This window comes from Pleurodeles waltl, chromosome 3_1, assembly GCF_031143425.1.
Source record: "Pleurodeles waltl isolate 20211129_DDA chromosome 3_1, aPleWal1.hap1.20221129, whole genome shotgun sequence".
NCBI lineage: Eukaryota > Metazoa > Chordata > Amphibia > Caudata > Salamandridae > Pleurodeles > Pleurodeles waltl.
The window spans coordinates 1,002,575,474-1,002,589,315 of NC_090440.1; the positions used below are offsets into that span (position 1 = coordinate 1,002,575,474).

A 13,842-nucleotide genomic window follows, 5' to 3' on the forward strand; every position below is an offset into this window, starting at 1 on the left:
GTTCTGATGAGTGGTGGTTTTGAAGCCCTAATTTTTTACCGGGTGCCACCCTTTGCGGGGGTGGAACTGCTTGACATACCCTAAAAACTGGTTCTGGACAGTTCTTCCCCATGTCCTGGTCTTAGCTCCACACTGTCTAGAGTGACAAAAATCTGGGCAGGCCTGGTGTCAAGCTCCCTTGTGTGTGCTGCAGGCAGGGCCATCCTATCCGGAAGACCCTCTCCCCTCACATCTAGGATTCCTTTCTCTCCGTGTCTGAAAGCAATGCACAAACCTTCACATCAGAGCCATTCACAGTCATGTGATCCAGGGCACTGGTAGAAAGGCACAGTTAATTAGAACAAGAAAATAGGAACTCTCTAAAAGTGCCATTTTCAAAAGTGTAACTTAAATTCCAACCTCACCACTAAAGAGAATTTTAAATGACAATCAATTTGAGTGTAAACACCATGGCCCTCATTACAATCCTGGCAGTCAAAGACCGCCAGGGCTGTTTTGGAGGTTGCACCGCCAACCGGCTGGCGGTGCAATCTCTGGTATTACGACCGCGGCGGAAGCGCCGCGGTTGTACCACCGGGACCAGCGGTTTTCCGCCACGTTGGTCCCGGCAGATTCAATCCTCCAGGGCAGCGCTGCTTGCAGCGCTGCCGAGGGGATTACGAGTCCCCCTCCCACCAGCCTTTTCATGGCGGTAGGAACCGCTGGCGGAAAGGGGAGTGGTGGGGGGAGGCATGTGTTAGGCATGGGCAGTGGAGGGGCCCCCTGGCACAGCCCCATGAAGCTTTTCCGAAAAGCACGACGGGTGCAACTGCACCTGTCGCACCGCCGCAACACCACCGGCTCCATTTGGAGCTGGCTCCCATGTTGCAGCCGTCATCCCCGTCGGCCCAGCGGGGATGTCGTAATGGCCACCACGGGAGTGCGGCCGTATTGGCGGCCGCGCAGCGGTTACAGCTTGGCGGGCGGCGGTTGCCACCCACCAAAGTTGTAATGAGGGCCTAAGTTTTTATCTGCTCCCAATCTGAAGATAATACTTATTAAATGTAACAGGGTAACCCAGTGTTAGGCTGTGTGAAAGACAGACCTCACAACAGTGAAAACCAAAGTAAAGAGTTTTTTACTGCCAGTAAATATAAAACTTAAACACATGTCCTACTTTTTAAATACCATGCACCCTACCCTATGAGAAATTAGGGCCTACTTTAGGGGTGATGTATAAGTATTAAAAAGGAAAAGTAAGGCCTGGCAAGAGTTTTTTTTGCCAGGCCGAAAAGGCAGTTTAAAACTGCACTACAGGCTATAGTGGCAGGCCAAGACATGTTTTGTAGTGCTACTTTGGTGGGTGTACCAATGAGTGCTGAGGCCCACTAGTAGCATTTATTTTACAGGCTCTGGGTATAGGTAGTAACATTTACTAGGCGCTAACAAGTACATCAAAAGTGCCAATAAGATGTATGCCAATTTTGCCAGGTTTTAAGGAGAGAGTGCAATTACTTTAGCACTATTGTGCAGTCTCTTTGGAACCACTACGGGACACATGGGCACATGCTTGCAGACACACAGTTACCACACCTACACATACATACTACCTGGAAGAGAACTTATAATTTTATGCCAGAGACACATACAGAGACACATACTCCCCAACCAGGTGGAACGGGATACCTGAAGTGGTGGAGATGCAGTGCCCTAGGTCGCACGGTTGCTAATGACATTTTGAGAAGGGGCAGCAAAGGTCTGGCCAATAATATAAGACTACTGGTAGGATGGAGCTAATGCATAGCAGGTCATGCAGAGAATAAGAACACAAGTTTTGGCAATTTCTCTATATTATTGTTGGGACCCGATGTATCAAGACTCACGAATCCTCAATGGGCTATGTAGGCCAACAGAAGATACTCATGAACATGTGGCAGAGCTGAAGAAAGTAAGAGGGAACACAGAGGGATGTCTCTCTGGGGAACAGAAGCTTAATTTGACTCAGAGTGGCCAGGTGCAAACAGTGCAGTGCAGTGACACAGACCCAAAAAGTAAAGATGCTCTTCTACAATAGGATAAACAACAGATGGTCTTCTCCAACCAGCAATGACAGTCTCTGTTCATAAAGTTGGCAGAATGCACTTTGATGCAATCTGGCACCTCCAGCTCCTCACTTCCGAATATCCCGGCATGTGCACTTTGACCAGCTAATCAGCTAGCCCTCTACTAGTCACCAGAGTAAGATCTCCATTGAAGGACCCACTACCCACTTGTCATACAAGAGTCCATCTAAAGTTTTGTTGCTTCAACTAGACTGAAGAACAGTATATATTCCATTGCACAGATGCAGTCATAATGAGGAGACCCCAAAGCGTCATGAAGTACAGTCCTAACAACATAATAAGGCACTAATTTAGCACATTTTATCAATAAAATGTGGTCTCGCCCTTGCGAATAAAAATGATGCACAAAGCACCTTCTGTTTCCTCAACTGAGAAACACCATTAGCATCTGCACATTTAGTTGTTAATTAGGAAGGTAAGGGCCAGAAGCAGGACACACATGCTGGTCTACATCTCTAGATTAGCCCACAGGAGTCGGGCAGTGCTTCCTGTTTAATATTGTTATATGCAACAGCTGAATCATCCTACCTCCTAATGCATATGAAGACTTTAGACATTCAACTACCTTAATTACGCTGCCAATATTGATTTTGTCGTCTGATGTCTGCTGGGAAATATATTCAGTTGATTACACCTCTTTCTCTTGTTATGCCAGGATGGGACAAATAAGCACAAATGTTGGCATCTGAACCTAAATGTAATTTAGATATACATTGGTGCTTTGATATCCAGATTTAAAGTATTATCAATTTGTGCCTCTTGTTTGTCACAACCCACAGAGTGTGAACGGTGTGTTTCTCCCCGAAGAGAACCATCTATACTCCCTCTTTCTGTAGGATAGAGGGGATGTATAAATAAAATAAAATCACGTCTACTAAATCTTGCTTTGTCTGTCTACTCAGAGGCTTAAGCCACGAGCTTTGATTTTGTATACATGGCTTAATTACGCAAGCAAGAACGATATCTGGTATCAAAATTATGAATAATGGAGTAAATACTGCCACCCACCCCATGCAATTTTCCCCAGGTAAATTTCGGAAGGTCTAGCGCCTTGAACTTTACCGGGAAAAAAACATAGATACATGTAATAATAAGAACAATCAGCACCTATTTTGCCTGTAATTCCCATTTGTGCTGTGTGAAATTGAAATGTGAGGTATGTACTGTTCCGCGCTCTGCAGATACTTTACCCCTATCCTGCCCACCCACTCAAAGTCACAGATATTGATTAAGACACTCTATTTGACAAGGATATCTGTTCTATGCTTTAGCCAGATTTTCTGACAGTTCGCTGTGATGCAGGCATATTTGCTGTGTGGCAGAATGTCCATGCTCTCTGATGGACGAACATGGAGGTACATGTCCAATGGCCTGTGGAATTGGTGCATTGAGGTATGTCTGGTGTTTCTTGGTATTTCAGCAGCATGGCTGTTTGAGAGATGGAGGCCTGCCTTTTCAGTGACACTTGATAAAGCAAACTACAGATAGTCAGACTGACTGGTTTTTAGTTTGCATTAAAGGTGTGAAACGAGGCAATGCAGGTGAGTCAGGGAGCTTCAAGTGAGTTTTAAATGAACACCAGCTTTGGATAGTAGGTCTGTTCCCCAGTCCTTTACTGTATGTCTGAGAATTGGAGTTGAACAGCCCCTGTGTTAAGCACTGCTAAAGCAGTTTCATGTGTAGCTTTTCTCTTAATTTGATGAAGACCAGGAGAGACCAGGCATGCCTAGAGGAATAATAGAGTCATCATGTGTGCGCTAGGAAGAGTTCTTATGATGCCAACCCTGTTCTTTTGCCACCTTGTCTGCTTCTAGTCCCAGCAAGCAAATCAAAACAGTTGGTAGAAGAATGTACATGGCACTAGGGATGGTTAAGGGCTCAGAATCCAAGGGCAGATATCCCTTGTTGGTAACACTTTCATTGTGTCTTGACGATAGGCTACATTTTGTAGCATGATGTGCAGTAATCCACAACAAAGTGCTAATACTTTTTTATTTTTGCTGCACCTTGATTTCTCAGCCACTCAAGCAAGGCCTTTGCTTTATTAAAAACCACAGAAAAATCATAATAGTGCATACTTAAGGAGGTTTAGGAAGCGGTGATGTCGCAAAAGTTGAAAATACTGGAAATCGGGATTGAAGGACTATAGTCAGTCTCTTCTTCAGGAATCAGTTTTTTTTGCTACCAACCACCCACAGAGACAGGTCTTCCCTTTCATAAAGCTATCCGACGGGTATTCCAGCACAACTGCGAAGAGCATGACTGAACAGCAATGCTCAGATGTGCACTTTAGAAGGCTTTGAATCAGGCTCTTCGATTGTTCTGGAGTATTGTTCATTACTCAACCAGGAAGGGTGTATCTCTGTAGCTTTAGAGCCGCTACTTGATATGATGATGGAAGAGAAGGGTGGGACCTCCTGGAAGCATTCTAAATCTGTGATTATTGTCCTTCTGAAAGGTGGCATATATGCATTGTATATTGATCATTCTCTGCTGCAAGATGTTCAGGCCATTTTTGCTTCTTTGCTAGACAGGTCAGGTAATTATGAAAGTGACCTAAGATAAGAAATTGATAGTTCCATTCAGGCTAATACTTCAAGCTTCATCTTGGGAGGATGCCATGGTCAGTGCCCCTAAGATCCTACAGTCTATCTGATAAAAGTGGATTTGGAGGTCATGGAAATTCCTTTTTAAAGACGTTCTGTGCTGTCCCTGAATCGTGGTTATATCTACCTTCACTTTTGATAGCACACTGGGATCCTAGGAATGGATGTCTGGTCTAAGGCCAAATGCAAAACCCTCTTCCGAGGAGCCTAATATAAAGCCAAGGACTCCGTAAAAGCATTCAAAATGCCTAAACGTGCCCTTTCACTGAAGACAGGAGAGATTCTACCTAATATTTTTCTCATTCTCAAGGCCTCTGCAGATGTATGTTTGTCTCTGATTAAAAAAAAAATTAAAGCATTTCTAAATCATTTCACTCAAGGGGAAAACAGGTCAGACAATGGTCTCTAATGCATGTAAATATTTATATAGGTCAATCATTGTTGAGAGCAACTGATAAAGTAGTTCGGAATATGAACTGAAATGCTTCATCTTACAGAAAAGAGGGTAAATCCCTTCCAAACCTAAAACACTATGATTCGAAGAAGGTGGAGGCATCATCCCACGGGGTCACAAATATCTTTTTGTGAATTAAATATATGAGCCACTTTAAAACTATACTTATGATTCTTATGTCCTACCCTTCCCACTCAGGTATACGTGAAGGGCAATGGTAAGGTAATGGTGCTGCAGAAATATGAGCAGCTTCTGATCTGAATATTTGGGTGATAAAAATGGCTTCACTCCCTTTTTTGCTATAATCTAGCTGCCTGTACACAGACTCTATAAATGCACAGACAATGTTATTTACTTTTCTTTGGTTGATCTGGCTTCCCTTCATTAACCCCTTCGCTGCCAGACCTTTTCCTCCTCAGGTGCCAGGCCTTTTTTTTGCTATTTGGGGCAGTTCAGGTTTAGGCCCTCATAACTTTTTGTCCTCATAAGCTACCCACGCCAAATTTGGGTTCTTTTTTTCCAACATCTTAGGAACTCTAGAGGTACCCAGAATTTGTCGGTTCCCCTGGAGGAGACCAATAAATTAGCCAAAATACAGCAAAAATGTAGTCTTTTGAAAAAAATGGGAAAAAAGGGCTGCATAAGAAAGTTTGTTTTTTTCCCTGAAAATGGCATCAACATAGGATTTGCATTTCTAAAATCACCATCTTCGCAGCTTTCAGGAACAGGCAGACTTGTATCAGAAAACCCAATTTTTCATCACAATTTTGGGATTTTACTGAGACATACCCTATTTTTACTATTTTTTGTGCTTTCATCCTCCTTTCAGTTAGTGACAGATATGGGTGTGAAATCAATGCTGGATTCCAAACAGCTAAACATTTCTGAATCATAGACACAATTCTGAATTCAGCAAGGGGTCATTTTTATAGATCCTTCAAGGTTTTCTTACAGAAAGTAACAGCTCAAATAAAAACAACTATTGAAATTGAGGTAAAAAAAGATCAATTTTTGTCCACGTTTCCTTCTATAACTTTTTCCACTTATAGGAGATTTATTTTTTAAATATACTGTTACGTCTGCAGGACTCTTCTGGTTGCGGGGATATATAGGACTTGTAGGTTCATCAAGAAACCTAAGAACCCAGAGCCAGTAAAGGAGCTGCACATTGAAATGGGTTTTCATTGTATACCTGGTATACAGCAATTCATTTGGTGAAATATAAAGAGTGAAAAATAGGTATCAAGGAAACCTTTATTTTTCCAAAATGTACACAAGATAAGGTGTTGTGAAGCAGTGCTTATTTGCACATCTCTAAATTCTGAGTTCCCCATACTAGCATGTGAATTACAGGGCATTTCTCAAATAAACATCTTGTTTACACACTGTCTTACATTTGGAAGGAAAAAATTTAGAGAAAGACAAGGAGCAATAACACGTGTTCTGCTATTCTGTATTCCCCCAAGTCTCCTGATAAAAATGGTACCTCACTTGTGTGGGTCGGCCTAGTGCCCGCGACAGGAAACACAACATGGACACATCACATTTTTAAATTGAAATCTGACGTGTTTTATGGAAAGTGCCTAGCTGTGGATTTTGGCCTCTAGCTCAGCTGGCACCTAGGGGAACCTACCAAACCTGAGCACTTTTTAAAACTAGACACCTAGGGAAATTCAGATTTGGGTGACATGTGGGGCTCTCACCAGGTTCTGTTACCCAGAATCCCTTGCAAACCTCAAAATTTGGCAAAAAACACTTTTTCCTCACATTTCGGTGACAGAAAGCTCTGGAATCTGAGAGGAGCCACCCATTTCCTTCCACCCAGCATCCCCCCAGGTCTACCAATAAAAATGGTACCTCACTTGTGTGAGTAGGTCTAGTGCACGCAACAGGAAATGCCCCAAAACACTACCTGGACACATCAAAATGATAAAATACAAAACGACCTATTTTTATGGGGAAGGAGGCATCTGTGTTTTTATGTCCTGGACTCAGCAGCCATCTAAGGAAACCTACCAAGCCCAGACATTTCTGAAAACTATACACCCGAGGAGTCCAGGGAGGTGTGACTTGCGTGGATCCCCCAGTGTTTTCTTATCCAGAATCCTCAGCAAACCTCAAATGTAGCTAATAAATCAAATTTTCCCTACATTTCCATGTGGGATCACTGCACCAGCACACATTTCCTACCACCCAACGTTCCCCTCAGTCTCCCAATAAAAATGATACCTCACTTGTGTAGGTGGGCCAAGTGTCTGTGACAGGGAAGAGCCAAAAACATGTTGAAATTGAGGGAGAACCAGAGCAGGTCCAAGAGGGCAGTTTGGAAAAAACAGTTTTTAGGCTGACAAGTGGGGCAGAATTTTTATTGGTATTGATGGGACAATGCTGGATGGTAGGAATTTTGTGGACTCCTGCGGATTTCGGAAGGTTCCATCACAAAAATGTGGGGAAAATGTGTGATTTCAAGCAAAGTTGGAGGTTTGCAGTGCATTGTGGGTAAGAAAATGGTGTGGGGTGCATGTGAAGCATACCACCCTGGACTCACCCAGATATTTAGCTTTCAAATTTGTCTAGGTCTCGTAGATTTTTTTTACATGGCAGCATCCCAAAGTTAAAAAAAATGCAGCCATCACCATTCCAAGTGGGACGATTTTGAGAGTTAGACAAGCTCTCATGGCCCATGTGTAAAACCAAAACCCAAATAATCAAAAGTCCTTTTGCATGCCGTTGGGATAAGATCTTTCAGTGTGCTGGGGAGAGCTGACAGACTGTTACCCCCTTCAGTTGGGGTGGGTGCAAACGATGCCCATACTAGTTGGTAACCACCACCCCACTATTTGTTTTTTATTCCCTGGCATCTAGTAGGCTTTCTGCCCCCGGGGATTGGACTGGGGGTAATTGCCCATCTGCCCACCGGCGGGCAGAACAACTTTGTCTCCATTTATTTGGGGTGGGGATATGGCTATACCCCCACCCTCTTTTGTGGAAAACAATTCTTCACTGGTGTCTGGTGGGCTTTCTGCCCCCCTTTGGGGGCAGATGGGCCTTACAAAAGTAGGCTAATTAGCCAACAGAAATGTGATCCCATGGGGAGTGACCCTTGCCCAAGGGGCTGCCATCCGAAACAAAACACACACACACCTATCCCTGGTGCCTAAGTGATTTCTACCCCCGCCCCCACAAGGGCAGATAGGCCTAATAGAAATAGGCCAATCTGCCCCCAAGGGGACGCAGAAATGCACTAAAATAAATCTTCTCCTTAGGGGAGCGACCCTTGTCTAAGGGGTCGCTCCCCATCTGTAAAAAAAAAAAGAAATCCTGGTGCTTAGTGGTTACTGCCCCCCCATGCGATATAATCACTAAGGGAGGGCGAGGGTCTGGGGTGGAAGGGGAAGCGATTCCCATTCCATCCCTGAACTGGGGGGGTGGATGAGAGGCTCATGGAGGAAGCGATGAGCCAGTCCCAGGACGTAACGGTAACGTTCTTGGCACCTCAGCGCTGCAGCCAAGGGTGTACCCATTACGTGACGTAACCGTTACGTCCTGAGTGGGAAAGGGGTTAAAGGCAACAAGAGGACAAGGCAAGGTGGCCATCTGTGTGCCAGCAGCACAAATTAGAAGAATCTCAGGGGGTCATAGGAAGATGGCGCCCATCTATGTGAAAGGCTGATGATGCTTTGGCAGTGCTCTCGATTTTGGACTCGTAAGTGGGGCGAGAGCTAATAGACTTAGAGACAGATTTAAGAGCCCCTTGCTCCATCTAATGACACATTAGCATAATTTGTTTTACGCTATTGTGGCATTAGATGGGCAAAAACACTGTGCCAGATTTGCTTGCATTGTGCCACTTTGTGGCCCTTTGCGCTACATCATGCATGTGCCATGCATAATGTATGCAAAGGGGGCATTCCCCCCTTGGGGGGCTGAAAATGGTGGAAAGAAATCTAAGAGATTTCTTTGCGTAAATTGTTTCAGCACTTTTAACGCCTGCAAAGCTTCAAACTAGCGTCAAAATATTAAACTCTAGTTCCCGAACTACCCCCATGGTGCGCATTATCTTAGATACAGCGCCCACATGGTGGCATTAGGGGGGTGCTAAGGGGCGCATGAAAAGTGGCGCTGCACTGGGTCTCCTTAAATCTGACCCTTATTGGTCTCACCTGCAGGGCAACAATGACTAATAACTAACTCCCTTTATATGGACCCTCACCCGTTACTCGGGCCCGTCATCATCGGGACAGTATCTAGCAACCGTGAGGGACTGATGTGAGTTCCACTGAAGACAATGAAATGCCTCAGGACCCATAATGGCTGATATAGACTGCCTTCTTAAACATTCCATTGTTTGTCTTCCTGATTGTACCTCTTGATTTCAGAACACCCCTCAGCTGGGGGAATGCTCTAATAGCAGTACAGTCCATTTGCCTCCTTCTATACCAGTAGTTACAGGCCCTTGTAAGTCCTCCCCAGCAACTCGGTCTTATAAGTTAGGAAGAGGGCCTTTAACACCCATAACAGCCCTTGGCAGCGGGCTATAGCGTTACAGCGTTTAGCGTTAGTGTATTTTATTTTTGATCTCTACTAGTAGCACATGCTACTATTGGTTGATAAAACTGTGATTATAATTGGACTATACCTGAGAATGATGGTTCATTCAAGAAAGCATTACACTATATGTTGCACAACAATTATACTGTACTGACCGAATGCCATATTTTTATCAAAAACCATTGTAGCAACTTCGTGTATCACGTTAGGAATACACACATACATCGCAACCCAAGACCCGGTTGTTTAGCATGAAAATATTTCACGTTGTGGCTTTGCATTTTTGCTTTGTCTCCTTGCTTTCAGTGCTGGAAAAATGTTTCACAATTGTGTGCAGGGAACATTTTGACTTAGACACTTGTACGGAAACCAGGAAATCATATCATACCCTTAGGAGCATTCTAAGGCACAACATTCCTCTGGACTGAATGTCAAACAAGAAAGCTTATAAGACATAACAATATTCTACAGACTGACCACGTGAAGCATGACAGTTACTCTGGAAAGCATGCATTTAGTCACACTTTGTTATAAAGGTTAGAGCTCTAATCGTTCGCTATTATTCGTTCTTCTGGTTTTTCTTCTACTCAAGCGTTTTAAATGAAACGTAGTGCCTGCCTGTTACACATTAGCCTATATCTGTCCTCTAATACATCTTCAATGCAATAGAATGTGACTGTGAATTGTGGAAAAACAGGAAATTACCGTTTGGAAGTGCAGGGATCACCACAAGTAGGGCATCTTTCACATGTGTTACCTGAAACCCCAGGTTTTGTGCAGACACATTTCCCACAAATGCACTCGCCTCGTCCGCTGCACAGTACTCCGTCCTCAGAGACACATGTGTCGACGTTGGTGGTGCAGTTGCAGTATTCACTAAGCCATCCACTGTGGCATACACATTCACCACACTCGCAGTCACCGTGACCTGCAAAATAATTAACAAACTTCTCCATCAAACTTTTCATGCAGGAGTGCAGACTATGCTCCTATCAGCACAACAGAATACGTCCTTCTTGCAAGGTGTATGGAAAGCGCTAAATAAATACAATACAATACAATAACCCGATGAACAATTTACAAATGGCGACTAGAGATCCATTTGGTGGCACATGGCCTTTTGACATTTAGTGACCAGCAAAGGTAGACATTTCAATGGACTCCAGTGCCATCTTGAAAGTGAACGTCTTTTAAGCGGGTGTGCACATGATTTGGCGAAATGCCACAATTCAAAGTACAAGACAGCTAAAGACTGAAGTGGGGTGACCTGTTACCCCATGTTAAATACTGTCATGGGTGGAATATGTATGTATGTCTTGATTATATAATTTTTTGGAGTACATGAGGCTGGTTGTGCACCTAAAACGGTCTCTAGTCCAGACCTAAAATAAATCTGTGCCAACAAAACCAGCATGAAAAGTTGGCCACCATTAACTTTTGTCCTAGTATTGTGCTATTGTGCTTGCAAAATGCCCAAACACTGAGAACTAACAATTTTTCTGAGGACAAATCCATAGCGGACACAAAAATGGCACTTGGTTCTGTCACAAAGCGTATCCAAATACAAGCCCTCATCATGCACACAAAAAAGGGTCATGGCTTCAGTCGGGCGTTTGTGGTGTTACATTCCCCTCCCACAGTAAATGTATTTTATGATAAGTAGTTGGATGCAGCTGCTTTCAGTTGAGTATGGTGAGGTGTATGTCGGATGTCACCAGAAATGTTTACATATCCGCAGACAAAAAGCATGCACAATATCTCCCTCTCTATATTTGGAAACTCTTCAAAAATGTTGGTTATTTAACAAAATATTGTGTTTTCTCTCACCTAATACTCCTACCAATCCGCATTTATCTACTTTTCCACTACCCCTTAAACACCTCTCATGCTTTCTGGTTGTCATATAATGCATTTTAACATAATGTGCTAGCATGATTGTTGGAAAATCTAAAGCTGACGCCCCCCAAACGTACTGGCCAAGCTATGCCCCTGACTCGAACCTCAATGATAGGCTGACAATGTGTAGCGTTTGTTCGACTAAGATGGCTGATATGAAGACTTAAACAATCATGAGTTATCTGTATTAGAATAAATGATTAAAGGGGTACAGGGCCTAAAATATGTGCCGCTGATTCTTAAGCTCTTATGTTTCTTAACATATCATAGTGTTCTTCTAATAAGACACATGAAATGAGTGTCTATATGATATAGAGATGCATAGCATGGGCTCTATTTCTCCTTTACCGGAAGCTTAAACAAGGTGTGAACATTCAATTTTTACAATAGAGCGTGCAACAAAGAATCCAAGTTTTGGATAGCCTACAATGCACAAAGAACAGTAAGTGATGGGTAAGTTATAGATAACACGTGGTGTTCATGGGCTGCATGTGATCTTTTTCACCCATCACCATACTTTTTTCTACATACCATAGGTAACAAGCGTAGTCTCTCTGCTACCTCCTCTGTTACAACATTTGCAGAGCATGGCTTCTCTTTCCTGTTGTGGCTGATTCAGTGCAGACTTCCCGTCTGATATCCATTGTTGTACTGATTTAAGACATACCCTAACAGGAGCCTGGCCCACATCTCTAAAAAAAACGAACTCTCCAGATAAGGGAAGGCAAGAAAATGAATTATCGGACCCGATGATGAAGCATGCCACTAAGGGGTAACTCTGGTGGGTGAGGGTTCACTGGGGTCCCTTTCAGGCACGTTCTCTGTACGTATTCAATTTGTCACCATAGCTTAATCAATTCAACATTACGCAATGAATGCCCACATAGACCACTCTTTTTCAACTACATCAGATTGTCATATATCATTATAATACTCAAATTATTAGACAGTACTGAAGGGGGTGCAGTGTTCAAAAGATATAAGTTGAAAATGTATACATAAGTGCACAAAAAGCACCAGGGATGTAGAGTCAAATAGTCTATTGACAAAGTCCAGTACAAATGATTTATCTTTGTTCAAATAAGTGCATGAAGGACAGACAATCCTATTTCAACAATGTGTGGGTCTCTTCAGGACAAGTGCTGTTTGTCTATAAACTTGTAATTAAAGAAAAGAGGGACCTTCAATCCATTGATTCAGAGTATGTCACAAAAGGTCACAGTGTTGGGAAGGGTCACAACATACCTCTCCAGCAAATCATGCAGTTGATCCATGAACAAATGTGGTCTAAACTGACCATTGACCAATGTTGTCACACTGTACTGTATGATCCTGTCAATAATGGCTAAAACATATGTAAAGTTAATATCAGTGGTCTCAGTCTACCACAGCCTTGACTAAAACATTATTCATCTGAGAACACTGATATTTATGTTGTGACTCTTCCCACACTCTCGCCTTTTGTGAGGTGGTCTGCATAGATTGATTGAAGGACCCTCTTTTCCTCGATTACAGATTCATAGGCAGATAGCACCTGTCCTGAGGAAATCTGCACACTGTTGGTATAGGGTTGAAACATCAACATTAAACCGGGATTGTCCTTAATGAACCAGTTCAAACAAATATAAAGAACTTGTACAGGACTTTGCCAGGGGACTAAGTGATTCTACATCTCTACTGCTTTTTGTGCACTTACGCATATAACTTTCACACATCACTATTGATCACTGCTCTAGCTGCACTAATATCTAATAATTTAAATGTTTTGATAATATAATAATACTATCTGATATATTTGAAAAAGAATGATATTTGTTAGCATTTGTTGAGTAATGTTGAATTGAATTATACATGGTGATAAGTTGGATATATGCAGCATATCTATCTGAAAGGAATCCCTTGGAACCATTGTGTATGCGTGTTGTGATTTACTCAGGTTCTGAATTAGTGGGCATAAGTGTGAGTCCTGGGCTGTTGATATTGTGGGCCAAGGATGAGCAGCCCAGCTCATAGCTGCCCCTGCGCCATGTTCACCATCATGTACAGGGTTCAGGGGCACCTGCCAGAAGCCACACTCCTCTGTGGCTTGCAAAATGCTGCAGGTCATTGAGGAACAGGCAACTCCTAGGTATGCTAAGCTTGTCTTTGCAACAAAATGCCAGTGCAGCAGATACTATATGCCACTAAAATGATTAGCCATACCCTTCGTCTTGGCTAAGGTAGTGGAATGGTA

General features: G+C 43.1%; 1 protein-coding gene across 4 annotated transcripts in view; it reads right to left on the bottom strand.

Annotated features, from left to right (window-relative positions):
* ITGB6 (integrin subunit beta 6) overlaps window positions 1–13,842 on the bottom strand; it is a 472,483-nt gene that overhangs the window by 107,338 nt on the left and 351,303 nt on the right. For 3 of the 4 annotated variants that reach the window (XM_069224209.1, XM_069224208.1, XM_069224207.1), the window contains one exon: window positions 10,419–10,641. In XM_069224209.1, the coding sequence (XP_069080310.1) occupies window positions 10,419–10,641 (223 nt within the window). Of the gene's footprint in view, window positions 1–10,414; window positions 10,642–13,842 lie in introns of those variants that run through there. The other variant, XM_069224210.1, reaches the window with a different exon arrangement.